At 32.6% G+C, this 20,970-nt stretch overlaps 1 protein-coding gene across 1 annotated transcript in view; it reads left to right on the top strand.

Annotated features, from left to right (window-relative positions):
- Positions 1 to 348: 348 nt before the first annotated feature.
- The window catches only part of LOC133182143 (neuroglobin-like), a 36,101-nt gene continuing 15,479 nt past the window's right edge, over positions 349 to 20,970 (top strand). The window contains exons 1-2 of the mRNA XM_061316870.1: positions 349 to 990; positions 10,855 to 11,080. Coding sequence (XP_061172854.1) covers positions 746 to 990; positions 10,855 to 11,080 — 471 coding nt within the window. The 5' untranslated portion in view covers positions 349 to 745. The remainder of the gene's footprint in view (positions 991 to 10,854; positions 11,081 to 20,970) is intronic.

The following is a 20,970-nucleotide window of genomic DNA, read 5'->3' on the forward strand; positions in this document are numbered from 1 at the left end:
ACCTTATGATTTGTATATATCAAAACAGAAACCATCTTAAGACGAGTCAGATAATGCGTGCATGGATGTGTTAGAGAAAATGAGAAATTCTATTAAAATCCCTGTACAGTAACAATAGAAATGTTTAAACGTTACAAGACTTTATTTCTAACGAGTATACACGCCCTGATCATGACATGCTTATCTGCAACCTTGGCTAGCATCTTTCTTTCAATATATCGGTTGAAAATCATTAAGAGCAATGAATATTTAGACCGTTTCTCCAAACTCGAGATTACTTTCAACCTGTTTATATTAACCATAAGTTAAAGAAGTTAATGGGGATCGGAATGCTATATTTCAACAAGGTCTAGGAACCACCTGACCCGCCGATCCAGCTTTGTATACACCTATCTACAGACGTAGCTGTACTGCTATTAAACATAGTGGAACCATTCCTTGTTCAGTTAAGTATAAGAAGGCGACATACGAGCGTATTGATCATGGCATCACAGCGATTCAATGCGGCTGCTCGCTGATTTCACCATCATAATTGGTTTCTACGAGTATTAATATACCATACGCATGGAATATTTGTGAGTTCGTAATATAAATTGATGGTCATGTTTTAACAGGGGGGTTGACAGTCCGAACTTTGGACATCACTCTGTAGACAAACTGATTTCAGTCTTAAAGGTTAACAAACAATGACATAGCGGGAAAAATTTGAAAAGGAAGTTCCGGATATTTGAGTTCTTTGAAAACCATGGGTTGTATAAATGCCAAAAAAAGAAGGAAGGAGGCCTTGCGACAAGGACTTGAAATTTCGTCATCGAAAAGAAAAACCTACCTGAAGACCAACGAGGAATCAGCAAACGGGCCCCCCTTCCACAGTCGGGACCCTGTCCCTCCAATACCAAACTTAACGGAGCGACAAAAAGAGCTGATAATGCAATCCTGGCAAAAAATACAGGAAGACATGTCAAAAGTAGGCGTTGTCATGTTTATGAGGTAATGCAATTTTTTACATATATTTTTATAATAAAATACTAAGTAATCTCTGATTTTTTTATCAGAGTGTAACGAATAAATTCTTTACGAAAATGTTGGCATTTCTTCACTTTCATAAAATATTAATTATGTGATCGCCGTCACAACGCTGGTAAGTAAAAACTAGTTACTTTACTGTAAAAATGTAGAAATCCAATTAAAATCAAAGTACAAGTATTTTCGTTATCTTGTATATCTTAAATAATTAACCTGAGAGAAATTAATTGCATGGCTTGAACGCTCCGAAATTCATTGTATGCTTCGAACAGAAAAGGGCAGTTTTTTTTGGAAATCGCTTTGTCTTCCTATAGAAATGACTCTTAATTATAAAAAAAAAAAAAAATAGAACAGATAAAGATACACAGGGTCGTAAAGGATATACAATTACAAAGAATTTACAATTTGAAAGATCGGATACTTTTCTACACCTTAGTGCAAATGAAATCCCACCAGTATTCATATATATATATATATATATATATATATATATATATATATATATATATATATATATATATATATATATATATATATATATATATATATATATATATATTAATAAAAGAAAGAGAGAAAGTTAAGTTCATTTCCAGGTTAAGCCTTAGGTATATTATACAACTTCCCAACAGAATTCCTTGTAATGCGATCAGGTTTACAATGTATTTAGATGCAAAGTTCGATTTTTTTTTATATAACATCATGCAAAGATGAGCAATCCACAGCTAAGAATACTCATCTTGTAAATAAGTCAAAATATGCTGTCTTTCCTCGTAGTCACCTATAAGACAGTATTGATCTACACATAATTAGTTATTGGACAGATTTACTGATCATAAATATTTGCGTTGAACACGGGGTGTTTGAAGCCTTTTTTATGAACGTTCCCACTGTTCAACCATGTTCTTATATTACTAATTATATATTGTTATTTGACTTTGCTGTCCATATTCTTTTGATGTTAGAAAGCGTGATGGTTCTAAGGATGTTATAGCTGTAAAAGTTCGTTAGAAGGAAAACAAAGGCACAGTATGTGGTCATCAAGCGTAACAATTTGCTACCAGGAAAATGCAGCACTGAAAAGATGTTGTTTTAACAGGATTTCTGTATCATTGCGTTTGTGTCACATTTCCTTTGATGGCGAGAACGATAGAAATAGACAAGCTTGTTTACTAGAATCAAACGTTCCAGAGTGATCTTAAGTTGATTTTAAACTGTTGTTACAGCCACTCTAAAGTTGCCAAAAAGTATTTACTGAACTAGAAAGTAACAGACCAGACACATTTATTTTCTAGCAACAAAGAAATCTCTTAAAATATAAATTGTGTACTTATTGCAGAAGCCCTGCTGAACAAAACTAGGAATTGTGAGTTTCCGTCCTCCGTCCATCCTCAATGAGCGTTTTTTTAAACAAAATGAATTCCAAAGCCAATCTTTTTTGAGTAGATATCAATTTCAATTTTGATGTTTATTTGATTGATCTGAGAGCACGTGGTTCTTTCTTGTTTTATTTAATACATGTTTCATTCAAAATCATATAATACGCATTATGAAGCCGCCTTCGTGTCTAATAAAAAAATACTTTGGTTCTATTCTCACCAGCAATCAACAGCATTGAATTCATTGTTTTTGTGTGGAAAATTGAAATTTTAATTTTACTCGAATAGTGCGCTCTTAAAAATCTTCAAGAAACAACAAATTATAATGCAAAATGCATGTTCTATCTATTTGGGTAGATCAGACATTTATTGAAAAAAATTAACCAAACTAAAAAAAGGGGGGAGATAGTTAGCAGAAAAGAAACCTAGCTTATATCTATATATAAACTCCAGCGAGTTGCATTTAATTAGCAAAAGTTTATTTATAAAACAGTAAGAAAGAAAAAATTTATTCAATTGTCAATAAAATTAAATGATTAACCCCCCCCCCCCCCATTTATATTGAGCTTTTGAAACACCAGGCACACAGACACACTTAAAAAAATATTTCCGGGGGTTATAATGCAACCCCTTTGCGATAATATAGCGTTGAATAAACTCTGTTTCCAATGTCCAAATAATTTAACTATTGACGATTTGTGAATTAAATCATTGGAAAATGTCTCTGAAATTGATCTAATTAAAATAAAATTCTGTTTTGATGGGATAGAAAATTAGTCAGTCAATAACTTTATTTCAATTTCTGATACTTTATTCCTGCAAACTTAATCTCGTTATTCGGTGTTTTACAAGTCGAACTTATGCATATGTATCCGTTGTCCATTCTAGTATTTGTGCTTTTTTTAAAGTCCCGTGCCTGCATTTTGATCAATTTGAATGTAAGAGCATGAACGAATAAAACTAGAAAAATTAAACATTGTTGAACAAATTTGAATTTAACTTCAACGAAATTTTCTTTGGTTATATTTAAGCATCAACTAGATATCATTGAGATGGTGGCCATCTCAAAGGGCCCCGCTTTCAGCAACGAAAATGAAAATGTAAGGTAGCTGAAAGGGTTTATTTTGAAGAGGAACATTTGTGTACTATTACGGGATGTGTTGTTTGAGTCTAAAGGGCTTCTATGTCATCCTTGTTATAATAAAAAATGGCACGAAAATCACAAGTGTTCCATACACTCTATCAAAAAATGGCTCAAAAATCAAGAATGTTGCATATCCTTTACAAATTGTTGCATATCCTCTATCAAAATATGGAAGGAAAATCACAAATGTTCCGTACCCTAATGGCCGGTTGCGTATCTCGGATTTAAACCTCCGATCAATGATTCCAGGTTTAAATCCAAGTTTACACGTTGCACACAGGTAAGGCTTGGCTGAGTACAGCTCAGAATTACGGTAAATTCTGAACCTGGTATAGGGGTGGTTTAAACCCAGCTTGATATCGTTTCCATGGATTTTTGGTAGAATATATTGATATTTTGAACTGTTTTGATGTTCCAGAAATGTTTTATGGTGACGATGATTGTATTGAAAGATTTCGCCATATTAAAAAGGCTATTCTACAAGAAATATTTTATGGTCATATTGAAGATTTTTTTGGCACATTTCTTCAATGTGTCGTTTTAAATAACACTGATGCAGCTGAAGTCTAAAGTTACTGGAAATTTTTAAATGGGAATTCTTTCGGGTACACAAATGTAAAATAACAAAAAAAGTTATATAAACTTTCTCATATACCAAATTTAAATCAAATTACGAATTTCACACTTTCAAACAATGCAAACAGCTGGTGATACACATTCCAATAGTTTCTAATAATGCCGAACCGAATTTCTTAGAAATTAAAAGTTTATTTTTTATCATTGTGTAGGCTATCCACATGGCCGTAGGACCGGGGGGGGGGGGGGGGGCTGCCCAGCCTTAATAATTTTGCCGATATATAGAATACTCTAGAAAATATAGCTAATGTATGATTGTGCCTTCTCAATAATAACGTATGATGACGTTTTGTTTGTTTTTTAATTTGCCTGTCAAGGATATTTGGGTTGTGCCCCACTACTAAAAATGTTTGGCTGTGCCCCCCCCCCCCCAACTGAAAATGCTTACGGCCTGATCCTTGAGAACATGACAACAAACTCACATTTATCAATACTTGTACCGAATTGAGTGTTTCACTGGATTGCTGGCTATATGAATAATGCCCAAATAATCTCTTTGTTACATTAGTTGTATATCAAACTAAACATTCTAAACAACTAAGTACTAATGGCTTGATATCTACAGAAAAGGTATCATTTGATATTAAATTGAAAATTTGAATTTATCCCATGTTTACCCCTTTATCCCGTGGATATAACTCATTGGATAATTTTTTCATAATCCACAGTTGTGACGTCACAATGGTTTTTGCGTTACCGCGATGAAGTAAAATAAAGTGGAGTCCTATATAAAACAGTGTAAAACATTGGTTGTGAAGTATTAAACATGGGATAAAAAGAATCTCCCATGATTTGTAGTTGGATATGACTTTTATCCAACTCGTGTGTTTTTATCCCCTCGCCAAGGCTCGGGGATAAAAAACACACAACTCGTTGGATAAAAATCATATCCAACTACAGATCATGGGAGATCCTATATATATACATTGTTCCTACCTCTGTCTTAAGTTTTGGTATTGTTTCTATTGTTACTTATTCCCAAGATCCCCCTACCAGTTTTTCCTCTCTTCAGTCTTTTGGAAAAGCTGTATTATGCTTGCCATTTCATATTTTCTTATGGTTTGAGTTTCGATGACAGATCCTGTGGTTTGAATTAAACTGTATTGCAGTTTTTTATGCATTTTAATTAACAATTTACCATCAATATATATCTTTGTTTTTAAATATATCCTTTCGAGATTCAACCAGATTTATCAAAAATGTTTGAAGAGCTGTAAAATTAGGAAACTTACTAGCCTTTAACAGTTTCATTTGAGTAAGTCAAGATTAGGTAAGCCTTACTCAGTTTTATAGCGTGCAACAGAAGTACGTCTCAAGTAAACCCGACTCAACTGGGGTTTAAACCCGGCTTACGTGATCCGCGGATCAGCGGCTGAGCCGTACTCATCTGAGCCATAGGTACGCAACCGGCCATAAGTCAATTGGTAAAGTTTGAGGCTGACTGACTTAAGAGAAAGGAATTATGCACCGAGCAAAGATTTTAAACAGATAGGCTATTTTTGACCTTGAACGTTGACCTAGAAACTTCGTTCAAAGTCACTGCACATCCATTTATCAATGGCACTCTGTGAGTGAAGTATGAGCCACATTGGACCAAGGGGAGAGAAGATATGCTCCAGACAAGGATTTTTCATATAATTCTGATATGACCTTAACCTTAGACCTAGAAACATGTTTCAAGGTCACTGCACACCCTTTACCCAAAGACACTCTGTGGGTGAAGTATGAGCCAGATTGGGCCAAGGAGGGAGGAGATATGCTCCGGACAAGAGATCTCAGACGGACGGACGGACGAAGGTCTTGCTTAGTTGTAAAGTGTTGATGCCCACTTCGCGGGTTCGTATGTGGAGACCGTTTTTTCGGGTGAATCCGAAGTCCTATGTCGCAGTGGTTGCTAACAAAAAGAAGATCCTGAGGCCTTACTGCTCAATGACTGTAAGTGCCGATTACAAGTCTAAATTTGCAGCCTTCTACCGGCATTTAGTGGCGTCCAACATGAGTGAAATATTCTCGAAGGGACGTAGGAGCAAACATACAAATAAAACTAGAGGCCATCTGAATGACACAATGAAAGTTTTATTTATGACTAACACTATCTGTGTGAATTTCAATTGTTTACCTTTTTTCTAAAATTCTGAGAGACGTTAAGTATTTACATTTGGCCCAAAAAAAGCAATCATTCAGACAAATTTAAATTATACAAGGATATATTTTATAACAAATTGGACTCTTGCTCTACGAAAGTTTTGTTTCTTTGTTTTTCTTTTGTTTGTTTTTATTTCTTTGTAATACAGTGTAAATGAAAAAAAAATACTTGATTCTTTATTGGATAATGATTACTCCTCTAGAAGTGTAAATATGTATATGTAGCTGTATATTATTGAGATAAAAAGATTTTTTTTCAGATTTTTCCATCCCTTCCCGGAGTAGGGACGAGGACAAATATTGTCCAGAAAACAAATGTTTCGAATCCACCGTAGCACTGAAAAGAAGAAATCTATTTTTCTTATATATTGTCAGAGTAAACATTTGAATCTTTTTATGTGGATCCGTCCCTGCCCCTGGAACCATTTTTTTAAATTGAATTTTACTACATTAGAACTTGCATATCAAGTTTGACAATTTGGAGCCTTATAATCCTCGAGGAGACGATATTATGGATTTTTCCCCGATTCATTTCTATGTAAAACTTGGAATTTCCTGTACGGTGATTCCGAGGAGCCTTTCACTTTAGAAAATATGGTTTATTGCTATTATCTTTTGCTAATGAAATATGGAGATAACGAACAGTATTCAAGCCCAAAATTTCACTCAAACAATACAAATCAGGAGCAGAGAAAACACAGACCTCTAAAACATCAGAGGTGCGATCAGGTGCCATGGGGGGAGTAAGCATCCCCTGCCGACCGGTCACACTCGCCGTGTGCTCCTTGTCATGATCGGGAAAAACAATGTAGAATTAGGTGATTTTACCTGACAATGGATTTTTATTTGGCAAAACCTGAGAAATGACACTATTAGTGGTATTTCTTGCACTATGTCATCATTATACAGGATAGTGATAATCTGTAAACCAAGTATTATTCGGGAGAACTTTTACTGAGCCAGACTGAAATCCTTCTGCGACTTTAAATGGAGGTACTCTACAAAAATAGACAATAAATTGTTCACGGTGGAATATTCAGGCATAGACGAGGATCACAAACTTTCGGATATTTCTAGCACGCGAATAAAACTTGGTAAACATTATCCCGATCGGAATATATACCCTAATCGGAATATATTTACGTACTCCGACCGACTGGGATTATTTTTCATTTTCGGAAAATATTTTAAAAATTCTTACGAAAACGTCTTATGTCCTCGCCCCATCAGATAAGAGCTAAAATGTTTTCAAAATATTGCGGCGTCAAAATTAGCCAAATAGTAAGCATCCATATGTTGTGTAGATGCAATGGCCCCCTCGGCAAGGACTGTGCAATAACTAGGGAACAAAGTTTTATACGGAAAGATATTGACATTTAAAAGAACAACATGATGTAAAGTTTTGTTTGTTTTTTTTGCTTCAGTATACTGTAAATCAAAATTATTGAAATCATGGACATAGATTTTGTCACCACAATTTTCCTATATCTACTTAATCAGAATGGCGACTCAGGCGAGTCCTCAGACCTCTTATTTTATGCCCCCTGCGCTTAAAAAGCGGGAGGCAAATAGTGATCGGGGTGCCCGCCCGTCCATTACATTATGTCCATGTCCGCAACTCGTTTGACAGCACTGAATCGAATTTCATAAAACTTTCACGAAATCATTATTACATATTGGCATTGTGCATCTCCTATTTCACGTTTCGATCGAACAGATATTGGTGTTTTCCATAGCAGATCGTGGACATTGCCATTCTTCCTATAACATTTGGATGTACCCATCTTTTATCCGCAACGCCTCCTATACCACTGAATAAAATTAAATGAGGCTTTCATAGAATATTTATAAGATAATGCCTTTGTTCACCCCCTGTTTTACGTTTCATTTTAAGTTTCGATTGGACACATATTTGGGGTTTAAATCCCAAAAAGCAAAACATGGGCTTTGCCATTATACTCGATGTACCCGCAACTCCCCCTAACCCCTGAATGAAATTCAATAAAATTTCAGAGAATCTCGTTTACATACTTAATTCCAATAAAAGTACTTTGCCATTGTACTCATATGAGAGCGGGGATATCATTTTGTGAGCTCAGTGTTCACAGTACGTCTATTTTTTTACTGTATGGTTTTAAGGTTTCTTAAATATATCACACAAATATATGTACCTGGCATCAAATTAAAATAACTCTCATTTGTTTATACTCATGGTGTGATAAAGATACATTGTTCCCAGTGATGTGTTATCATTGTCATTAAACCAGCAAGTTCGTATCAAAGGTCTTCGTGACAGAAAGTGATTGAAACAAAGTATGCTATTACCAATACATTGTAGTAACTATCTTTATGACGGATTACTCACATAAGCCCTGTATTTAGCTTTTTACCGGTACTGGTATGTAAATAGCTAGCAACACGAAAGTCTAGTAATCAGAAAGAAAATGTACTGCAATGTAAGATCTGTAAATTAATATCATTACCCTCTACAAAAAACACTTTTCAGTATGTACTGCATAAGCTATAAGTCATCATCCAAACTCGATACTTCAGTATGCTAATCACTGGTATTTAGTATTGCAACAACTAACAGTTTATTTACATTTCATCATTTACGAGGGCTCATAAGTAAGAATACAACATACATGCATCTTAATTAAAAAAAAAAGACTTAATAATAATTTCAATATGAAGAGGCCTACGCACGCTAACTCTCGATTCCTGCTATTGTTTTTACACACGCATATTTCAACATCCTTGGAAATTTTGTCATTAAGTTTTTTCAGTATAGTAACTGATTGAAAATTCTAGCACAAGTGTCAATTAATTATTAATTACAACTTTTTTTGATAAAAGGGTACACCTAAAAGAAATCTATGAAATCAGACTTTAAAACGTCACAGGATTTTAAAGTACTACTGGATATTGATAAATAGCCACATAATCTGTCAATTTACATTATATTACTGAGTAGAAAATACTAAGTCTACATTTTCTTTTTATTTGATAACCTGTAAAATGCCTTGGACTGTTTTTCGGTCACTGAAGGTCACACAACTATATCAGATGCCTGGGACTCTATAAAAGACACGGAGAGTATCATAAGGAAAATTATAGTTCATTATGGCTGAAACTTTAACAGATTGGGTCTTTTTTTTTTAATTTCGTTTTAGACAAGGACTGATCACTGGAAAAAATTATATGAATTATGTTTTATAGATATAGGCAATTGATCCCTTATATATTAGAGTCATTATAATACTGACCAGTCATGGTATACAGATAGAAACAATATGTTTAACTTACGTTAAATTTACATTATTATATTCTTACACTATCAGCGGTGTCCATGCATGTAAGTACATATTTAGAGCTTATATCCTGAAAATCGGGTAGTGTTTTTATACAATACTAAGAATCCTTGGAATTCTCAATGGTTTAAATTTTTATGATCATTAAAAAGAAGTCTATATGGCGTCTAAAAAAAGAATTACTACATGTCTCTTGGAAACTTAATATCGTGTGGGAAAAAAAATCTGAAAACTGCTGCTCTAGCACGTCTACAAAAACTAAATTGTTGTAGCCGGTAAATGCCATCTATTGAAAGCTATGAGAAGGAATAGAAATTAACGCCCATTTAGATGTGGATGCTACATTCTATTCCCTCGAGAACTCATGATAAAAGTTGCATCTAAATCTAAAGAAAACTGTTTTTGTACTTCAATCACAATCTATGCCTGCAAGACAAAGACAATTTGTAACATTTAACATCGAATTGACATCTTTAATTTAGATCCCACGAAATAGAGTAACAACTCTTTCTTGGATTGATACGGATATAAAACCTTGAAATCAGAAAAAAAAATACTGATGTGCAAAGAAAACTCTTAATCATTCTCTCGTTTTGACATAGCTGGAGTTTCCAATTCTCTTATCTTCTTTCTGGAAATTCAATAGTCTTGTTTTTGACAGAATTTATCATTTCCTAAGAAATGCGTATGATATAACGGTCTGTACCAATATCTACAATTCATTCTTTATAGTTTACAGAAATTGACAAGTACATAATTTTATGCATTATGTATTTGAATGGTGTTGCTCCTTCAACTCGTTTTACGCAAAGGCAGTATTAAATAATAGCAATTCTTTTGCAGTTAAGAGTTGCAAAAAGTAAAACTCACAATATAATTCATATGAACATAGACAATTTAAAAAATATATTCTTCAAAAACACAATGATAAAGTTACATTCAGTAGCTAGGCCTTATCAAAATCAGTTCATCAATCTTAAAGAAGGATTTACTAGTCTAGACTTGTTTATATCTATCTTGGAAATATATCACCTGATAATTTTTGCGGTACAGTTCTGTATAATGTCTGCCATAAGATTCAAGCAAACATATTACAATGAATAAAACAATATCTTTAGAACACTGTGAACCGAGTTTTCATTTATAAACTACATATATGTTGTTTTAAACAAATCTGTTTCATCCTCACTTCTTTAACAAATTAATATTGCAGGTTGTTCGAAACGCACCCTGATGTTCAAGACGTGTTCATGCCATTCAAAGGTTTGTCGCAAGACGATCTCCGACACAGTTCACAACTTAGAGAGCATGCGCTAAGGGTTATGGGGACTGTTGAAAAATGCCTGGCAAGAATCAATGAACCGAAAAAGATGGAGGAAATGCTCCATGACCTAGGGACAAGACACGTGATGTACAGCGCCAAAGTGGATTATGTTGACGTAAGTAGATATGGCCGGACTGGGTGACCATGTGATGGTTACATACATGTAGAGCGATTTCTTACAATTCAGTACTTAAATTTTGATTCTATATAGATGTTAGTGGAACCCAGTGACTAGTTGACACTCCTTCCGACGATTAGAAATCATCCTATTCATATAAATTTTATTTATTCTATTCCTGTTTGTAAGTATTGCATTTTTCTTTACCCGGATGTAATAATCGAATGAAATTTTACATTTCTTACTTATTACTCTAACGATATGGAGTTGAACTGCTTGTAAACAATCCACCTGTCATGCATGCAAATATCATAATTAAAAGAAAATACTCCCATCTTTTACCCCAGATTCAATCGTTTCTATTTATTTAACAAATCTCTCAAAAAAAGCAAGAGAATTCGGGGAAAAAAAGTGAAGTGTCTAAACTCTGTATAACCGTTATCTTACGATAAAATACAGCTGTTGTTATTAAAAAATGTGAGAAATATATCAATTTGACAAGTTTTTCTCCAACTTTATCTTGGGCTTTACATGTTTTTGTTGTTCATCTCTGAACAACAGAATGTGGTTTGCAACGTCACAATCTTCATTTTTTTTCGTAAATGTAGTCTCTTAAAGAAGGAGAGCAGCATCACAGATGATGGACGCTGTTTCCTCCGAAGACAAGCTTAACCCATCAATATTTATTTTGCAGCCTGAGCGGACTAAATGAAAATCCTGTCAGAATCTTCCGTTACCGAATGTTAAACATCTAAAATGAGAACTCTAATGGGATATCTTTGCAATTACCAAGTCATTATTATCCTAAACGACATTGTCTTTCCGACAAATCGCGTTATATTCATATTGTACAGACATTTTGAAAAATTATTAATCTTTTATATGCTTGTAAAGTGGGATTTTCTGAGGTCCATGTAGCTAGGCCCTTGCCTATATAGTAAATTATAAGGTAGCAGTTGCAAACAAGCTGTAATTAAGCTACGTTGCAATGAGATATCAGCTAGGCACACTTTTTTTTGAGTTCGATTTTTGCTTGTCTTTGTTAAAGCTAGAATAATTCTATGTCATTGTTTAAAAAGCGCAAAATTATTTTTGCAAAGATTAAATGCTGTAAATAAGGTTCTGTAAAACTGCAATGTAAAGAACACTAAAATTTGTCCCAGTTTAATCTTATCGTAGATAGAGTGATAAGCATGATCTCAGTTTTTGATTTAGAGCCAATTTTGTTTAAAATGACTGATAAATAAATGTACATATAAGACATAAACCTATAGTCTTTGCATTACACAATACCTGGTCAGAAATATCTGTTTAGTAAATTCATTAATCACACAATAATTAAACAGCTTCATTCTAGCTTTAGGATTAGTGTAATGTTGGGATATAATATGTCTGGAACAATAACATTAATATCACTCTAGTCATTCCAATTTCTAAGCTTATCATTATAGAAACTATAGTTATAAAAAACAAAACTTCTAAATGAGTAATGAAAGAATTATGCCCCTTTCCCCTAAATATAATAATAAAAAAATCTTAGAATCAGCGGTGAAGTAAGAATTGTTAAATATCCGCAAAGCAAAGAAATTTAATATTTTGCAAAAACGCGATAAAAAATCTTTTCAGGCTTACATGGAGCGAAAGATTAAGTTCAACGGATTGAATCAAAACCCTCAAAAAGGAAATTTTCATGTAAAGTAACAAGAAATTATCATTTGTGGTCTTTTCAATACTGACTAGACAAAAATTTTCAATGAATACCTACAGTCACCATGATCTTGGAGGAATACGTTTTATTTCCATTAGTAAACTCTTCAAAATTAGAGGCGCGTTTGGTCATCTTACTGGGACAGCATGGCGTTGCGAACAATACAAAACATGCCAATCTCAATCCAATTTTAAATGTTAAATGTATTTGTCATTCCAATTAAAGAATAGAAGAACTAAAAGACATATGTAAGAGAGCGAGAACCCTAAATTTATCATCCATTAATTAAAATACGATATTTCCGAGGCATGTGTATTGTATTTAGATGTACCATACGATAAATAGATACATATACGATCAACAATGGATATAAATTGATATCGTTGTCATTCCTACTCTTGATGTATATAAAGTCCACAACAATAAAATATTTCATTTGCATTTTCTTAGGAATTGTTCAGCGACATTCAACATATGTAAACACGAAACGCCGAAATGTCGGGTTTCTGCCGAAATGTAAGTAGAATGCGCCGAAATGACCGATGAAATACTGCAATGACTGTGGATATCAATTGATACGGATACTAATACCCCAAAAACATAAACTTTTTGAGGTCAATCCTTACCCCTAAGGTTTTAGAGCCCATTTTATCGTAAATATTGGAGGAAGTCAGCCGCCATTGACGGGCTTCATAGTATACCGTATACCACGCCCGATTGTTTTTTTTTTTTAATCCGCTTTGTAATAAGTAATATGTCAGTCTCGTATTACGTTTTTATTTAAATTGTAAATGATATATACCTTATTAAAAAAAATAAAAATTAATGAGGATGTTGATCATCAGGATAATATGAATATTAGAATATTAGCTAAGAAAAAAAAATAATATTAAGTATTAAAACTAAATAAATAATAATAGAAAAATTTATAACATAAGTTTCTTATTAAAAATTTTTGACTTAATGTTAGAAAAAAATTGTACTTTTAGATTATCAAATATTGAGATAGTTAGCCGTTTTTAAAATAGACTTTAAAAAAGAAAAGTCTGATTACGTTGCCCAGCTCTTGCCACGTGGAGGCCACCCCAAATACATGTAAGAGCCATAATTTTAAATTTGAAAAATAAATATTTAAAAAAAAAAAAAAAAAAAAAAAAGACAGACAGAAAATGGAAAATTAACCCCTAAAGAAAAGCCAAACAAACATATTTTGGATATCATTTGGGGAAAAATAAAAATATTGTTATTTTCCACTTAAACATTTAATCTTTTTAGAAATGAATGAGAAAAATAAAGAAAATTTGTTAAAATGAGTTGGAAAAATTGGAATTAGAGCTTAAAAAAACATGGAAACTATAAAGGAATACATACACAAAGAACACCAAAACTTTGTAAAATGCATAAAGCTAGGTTATTTGGTCAATAGCATTTTATAAAAGATTGAACTAAACAATAGCACATAATATGTTCATTAAAACTTAATTAAAACCAATGAAAACCATAGGAATTACTAATAATACTAAGGATGAGATTGTATTTGGAGAACTGTCAAACACAACGCCCTACCAGGGCCCAGACTCAGTTCCCCAATACACAATCTTTTTCAAAGATACATAAAACTTAATATACATGTCTTATAAGGAAGTGAAAACAATTAATGAGAATTTAGGAATTAGTTTATTTACTAGATGTAAAAATACTGTAAGTTAAACAATGTAAGATCAGTGAATTGGAATTCAGATTCATATTACTAGGTCAGGTGTATATCACATGTATACAAATTATACCATGTGTGAACCAAACAGGTGTTTAAACAATAGGAGTCGACTGTACCACCAGGTCCAGGTGTCAGTAAGTGTATACACAAGATGCTTCCCTGTGTGTAATTGAAGATGCCTGACTTGTATCAGGTTCACTAATGATTTTTAATGAAAGGGGAACAACATATACAGTAAAGGCAGGGACCTATATACTTAGTATATAGGTCCCTGGTAAAGGCAAATGGCAGAAGATTTATAAGATTAAACTAAATTCAATATGTAAACATATGTATTTATATAGTTAAAAGCATTTTTAAGAAACAAAAACGTGAAAACGGAAAATACATGTACGCCTGCCGAGAAAATCTATACGCCTGCCGTGTTATTTATCGAATTAATTTGTATTTTGTTAGATATATTACTTTTATAGACCATGTAGTTGATGTTTTACCAAACAAAAATAATTTAAAAAGCACAGTTTGGAGTTTTAATTCGTTTTAAAGTTTGCATACTTCGTAGAGCACGCCTGCCGAGAAAATCTAAACGCCCGCGGTGTTGTCTCTCTAATTTCTTATTATACAATATTTGATATATTACTTAATAAAGTATTTGGTTAACATTTGACAAAACATTAATTCAAAAAATATTTTTTTTAATATTTGATTCAATAAATTAAGCGTTTGATACGAGAGTTAGCAATATTAAAGGAGATAACTCTTACTTGACAATAGGAACTGCTGTGTATAAACCACGTACCTCGTGTTTTTCTTTCTTTCTTTCATTTTAATAAAAACTTAAGGTATTTGATTTCATATTCGTTTACAGAATTACGAAGGCTCAGGAGCACATGTGCACATGTCAGTTAAAGCTATGCGTTTTACGGGTAGTCGTTTTGAATCAGAATCTGAAATATTCAATGTTGTCCTTTTTTAACATCAATGTATAATTATTATTTCAGGTTATATGCAACAAAGTTATATTTAAATAAATACAAAATATTACAGGTAAGAGAAAGGTAATAATTTAGGCTATTCCTATACAACCATCTATAAGTCTAGCAGAGAAGGAAATAGATAAAATGAAAAACAACATGTACATATATTTGACATGTACATGTACATACGAAATATCTTTATCAGTCATTCTACGATAAAAGGACCAATTCAGGGTATAAAACCTGGAAAAAAAATAATTGTTTTAAATAGCAAAATGAACATCATAATTCTCTAAAGAACATATCAGTTAACTTAAAAAAAAAAATATTCACAAATCGGCTATATATCGTTAACGTTTTACAATTTCAATATAACATTGATTTCAAGGAATGTTACGGAAGTTAATGCTTGAACAAGTCTTATTATTTTTTAAATAAAGCTGATTTTGAACAATTTTTGTTTTCTGGTGTTCAGTATATGTCTGAAATGATATGGATGTCTGAATTTATGTTTACTGTGTATACACAGACTGTAAATCTCAATGAAAATTATCGATCTTCATGTATACCCGACAAGTGCGTAATATTATGTGGTATTACATAATTAGGTACATGACAAACATGAAGTTTTGCACGTGCGCTATACACACTCCATGATGGAATAATGAACCATAAAATCAGAATTAGTAAAAAAAAAAATTTACATATTAAGTTAAATAAATGAATTTAAAGAAAAATAGAGGGATTTAATCATGTTAAAAAAATACACTTGCATGTTTTGAAAACTATAGAAAAGATCGCCGATTTACATCCGAATGCTGCATTTTTGACCTGACTGAGAATGTATTTAATCCCTTAATAAAATCAATATAGATCAATAAAAAAATTAATAATAACTACTTGACGTACATATATTGAAGAACAAATATAATTTTAAAAAAAAATTAAAATCATTCCATTTTTTTTCCGACTAGGTCGTAAACAGTGGTGTATATGTCCTTGTTTTTTTTTTAATCTATATCTAAAACTATTGTAGGTTTATTTCAGCAAAATTTATACCAAGCTAATTGAATTTTATTGCATGCTAATATAGCTAAAATATGTAAATGAATCATGTCTATAAAACGCATCCTTTACAGAAAAAACAACATTGTCATCAAACATGTATTTACACAATCCTTTTCTTTATGCTTCTTTTTACCCAAAGAGTATTGTTTTCACTAGTATGTTTAGTATAAAAATTTTCATTCAAGCCCCTCCCCCACCAAATGTTTTTACCAAAAGAATGAGAAACCTCAGCAGGGACCTATATACTAACTTAGTATATAGGTCCCTGACCTCAGTCCCAAATCCAAAACACACACATACACAAAAACACACACACACGAACGAATATACGCCTCTTCTTCTTCAGATTAGTATTATAGAGATTGTTGTATTGTTTACACAATCTGTATCGTGAATCAATTTACACATATCATCATAAATGGTTTCCGAAACTTTCTTTGATTATGATTCGTTTCATTTTTTTTGGGGGGGGGGGGGGTGAAGACAGAAATGAGAATTAGAAACGTGAAAAGAAATTCAACATATATTTACAATGTCACATCACGATCTCATAACTAGATGTTTAGACTAATTTGATTCAACCAAACTTTAAAAGTTCAATCGCTACCAGCATTTATTGCACAAGTTGTGTCTAAAAAATTAATGTACACACCATATGAGACACAATTTTATTTTATTACTAAAGGTGATTTCCAAATTCTCAAAAAAATCATTAAGTTCTTGATCCATCTGCATGAAGTTGATAAACATGCAATCTTCTTGTTCAAATTAATATATATTGCATGTATGATGTAACTGTAAATTGTCTCAATTTATTTGTTATGACAATCATATTTTATACACTGTTTGTATAATGAGGAAAGGATCTTTTAAGTTGAAATAACTTGCATCCTATCCTTTTCAAAATTTATTTAATTAATACAAAAAAATAAATAGATAAATAAATAAATAGATAAAAACAAACAAACAAAGAACAAAATCTCCAATTTCCAAACATCGTTTGCGATATAAATCTATCAATTATATATCAATAATATATGATATTCACAATAATTTATAATTGATAATTATATTTTTAAATCATTTATTCTTTTATTCTTGAAAAAATATTGTATTTCGAAGAGAAGATAATTAATGAGCATTTAGAAATGATTGTGTAATGATTTATTCTATATAATTTCAAATATTTTTTAAATGTTTTTTCTCATAAATAATAATAATTGTATAATGAATGAAACATTTATAACATATCTGTACTTTATAAGACAAAAAAAAAAAAAACAAAAACAAAAACAATCGGGCGTGGTATACGGTATACTATGAAACCCGTCAATGGCGGCTGACTTCCTCCAATATTTACGATAAAATGGGCTCTAAAACCTTAGGGGTAAGGATTGACCTCAAAAAGTTTATGTTTGTGAAGTATTAGTATCCGTATCAATTGATATCCACAGTCATTGCAGAATTTCATCGGTCATTTCGGCGCATTCTACTTACATTTCGGCAGAAACCCGACATTTCGGCGTTTCGATGCACCGTTGTTTACATGTTTATATTACGTTTGTCCCAGAAATCCCGCGAGATTTGGACATTTTCCGACATTTTCACAAAAGAGCGCACTAAGAAGTATAACTCTTCCATAGTGGAAATAGAACGTATTATTTTGATTCATGTATGATCTTACCAAAAAGCAGCTACTGGGGTGTGATGTATTAAGGTCATTTTCTTCAGCTATTTCAGAGCCGCAAGTCGGACATTTTAATAGTCTGTTTCCGATTTTTAAAAAGAAGGCTAGGAATAAGTTTTTACGGCAAATAATTATTATTTGGTCCAGCATAGTGTTTTAACCTATTTTAACCTATATGCTGAATCCGAAAAAAATATGCTGGCCTTCTAAATATGGCGTTAAAAAAGGTCAAAATGGGGATTCAAAATGGCGGACATCCAATTTTTCTAATTTTCTATTAATAAATGTCTTTCAAATTGGAGAAAGAGTGTGTAAATATCTCACTGAGTGTAATGCAACTATAAAAGTGATAAAAGAATGCTAACATTATTACTTATATTCAGAAAATTTAGTCGTTTCTACACTTAATTCTTAATATTCATGCCTGACTTAACATGTATATTTCTCGCTTCCAGATTACTTTGTGAAAGTAAAATGAAATACTTTAACTCTACGCTACGAGCATTGATAACGTTTTCCGTCAATTTTTTTCTTTGATACTTCGGTCAAAGAAAAAAAAAATACATTCATTTCTTAAATTAGATCAAAACTGTAGGAAGAGTAGCGTTTTAAAAAAATTGTTTACAGACAGAAAGACGGACACTTTACTATGGCATAAGCTCTTCTGGTCTCTAACTAGTAGAGCTAAAAAAAATGTCCAGATTCGAGAGAATTCTAAAAAGGGGGGGGGGTTAGGTTTCAACTACTTTCATAACTATATTTTATTCAAACATTACCTCATTACCAGGATTTGACTATACTGCAACAAAAAATGGGACTAACCAGCCTTTCAGTGAACATTTTCAATGGTAAAAGGTTATGAACTGGGGGGGGGGGGGTGGACCCTCTGATACTACCGGCCATTACATAGTGATGGCATAAAAAGGTATTGATGATAGCAGACATATTAGTATACATGACCGATCTACTAGTATTCTTTAGCAATTCTGAAGTAGAATCAGATTTATTTACAGAAATAACTACTATTAGGTTTAATTATTTTGAAGGTGCAATCAGTCCATTACATTGCGTTCTGCTGAATCAACACCCTTTCAATATCATTTTCTATAAAGACGTATCATACAAAAACGGAATTATATTTTTCTTTTAACCTTTTTATCCTACTACTAGATTCCAGTCTTAAGATGTCCGAAATACAACACTCAATAGGAAATTACATCTAGAGATTCTTCGGTTAATAACTCTGTTTTCTAGATTAAATGATAATGGTGATAGAAAATCAATGGCTTTTGTATTGTGAGTGGTAAATTAGAAAATACATCACCAAATTACTTAAAAATCCGCACTGCAAGAATTAAACTTCCATAAAATGATGACGGATTTCTATGGGTTTTACATGCCGACTCCAGACGGAACTGAGAGTGAAATTGGCATGTCTGTGGATTTTCATGATTGGAACTTGTTAAAGGAAATATGCTAGAATTTATTGTTAATTGTCGATTCAGACAAGAAATCCATTGAGGACAAAGATGACTTACCTCTTAAGGACTCATGGTAAAGAAAAAATTCCGGACGGAAGGCATTGTTAGTCGTGTTGACAGGAAATTGAGTTGGCTGCGTTATAGTGCTGATGTATCAGCGATGCTTATATGGGTGGTCAGTTGCTTGTACTCCATTGCCAAGATATTACCAACCTAAGGTCACTGCAAAAACAGAAGTTATACTAATATTTATGATTCTAAAATAGAAAACATTAAGTATTTTAGATTTTCACCCATGCCCGGGTACTTTCCTTTAACCCCTTTCCCACTGCAATAGTTGTTCTTTCCTTGAACCCCTTTCCCACTGTATTTTAGCATATCCTTTTGAAAGTGTTGCGAACTCAATTTCATTCTAGGATGCACTAGGTATCAAAAATAAACATAATTATCTTGCATTTAGACTAAAGAAATGCAGAACTTGAAACATTAGCAAGAATCCAAGCATAAATGAAATAGACGTACTGTTAGCAATGAGCTCACAAAATTATACCTCGCTCTCTTTTGAGTGTATTGACAAGTTGCACTTCTTACGTACTTGGCAGTACGTAAATTAGATTCTGTGAAAGATTCAGGGGTTTAGGAGGAGTTGCGTTAACACAGTGGGTACCCCCTTTATCGAGAACAAAGGTAAAGTCCATCTTTTTCTATGGGAGACCCCAAATATCTGTCCGATTAAAACGTAAAACGGGGTGCAAAATGGCACTATATAATAAAGATTCTGTCTGATGAAGATTCGGTGAAAGTCTCATTAAATTCCATTCGGTGGCATAGGAGTAGTTGCAGATAATAGCTGGGTACCTGTGTTGTTAAGTAAAGAATGGCAAAGCCCATTTTATTTACTTTGGGAAACCCCAAATATCTAATCGAAACGTAAAATAGGAAGTGCAAAATGGCAATTTGTAAAAAAGATTCTGTGAAAATTTCATTTAATTGCATTAAGTGATATAAGAGGATTTGCGGATAAATATTAATAATGGTTACCCAAAAGTGTACCAAAAAGTGTTCATGTTTTGATATGGGAAATCCCAAATTTAAAATAGATATGCACAATTCTACTGTGTGTGTAATAAAGAATTTGTGAAATTTACCTTAAGTTGCATTTAGTGGCGTTAAGGGAGTTTTGGATAAGGGATGGGCACTACCATCACTATATGCCCACACATGTTAAGCAGGTGATATAATGATGGCT

This window comes from Saccostrea echinata, unplaced genomic scaffold, assembly GCF_033153115.1.
Source record: "Saccostrea echinata isolate AGI-Se365-2 ecotype Australia unplaced genomic scaffold, CSIRO_AGI_Sech_v1 ptg000009l, whole genome shotgun sequence".
Lineage (NCBI taxonomy): Eukaryota > Metazoa > Mollusca > Bivalvia > Ostreida > Ostreidae > Saccostrea > Saccostrea echinata.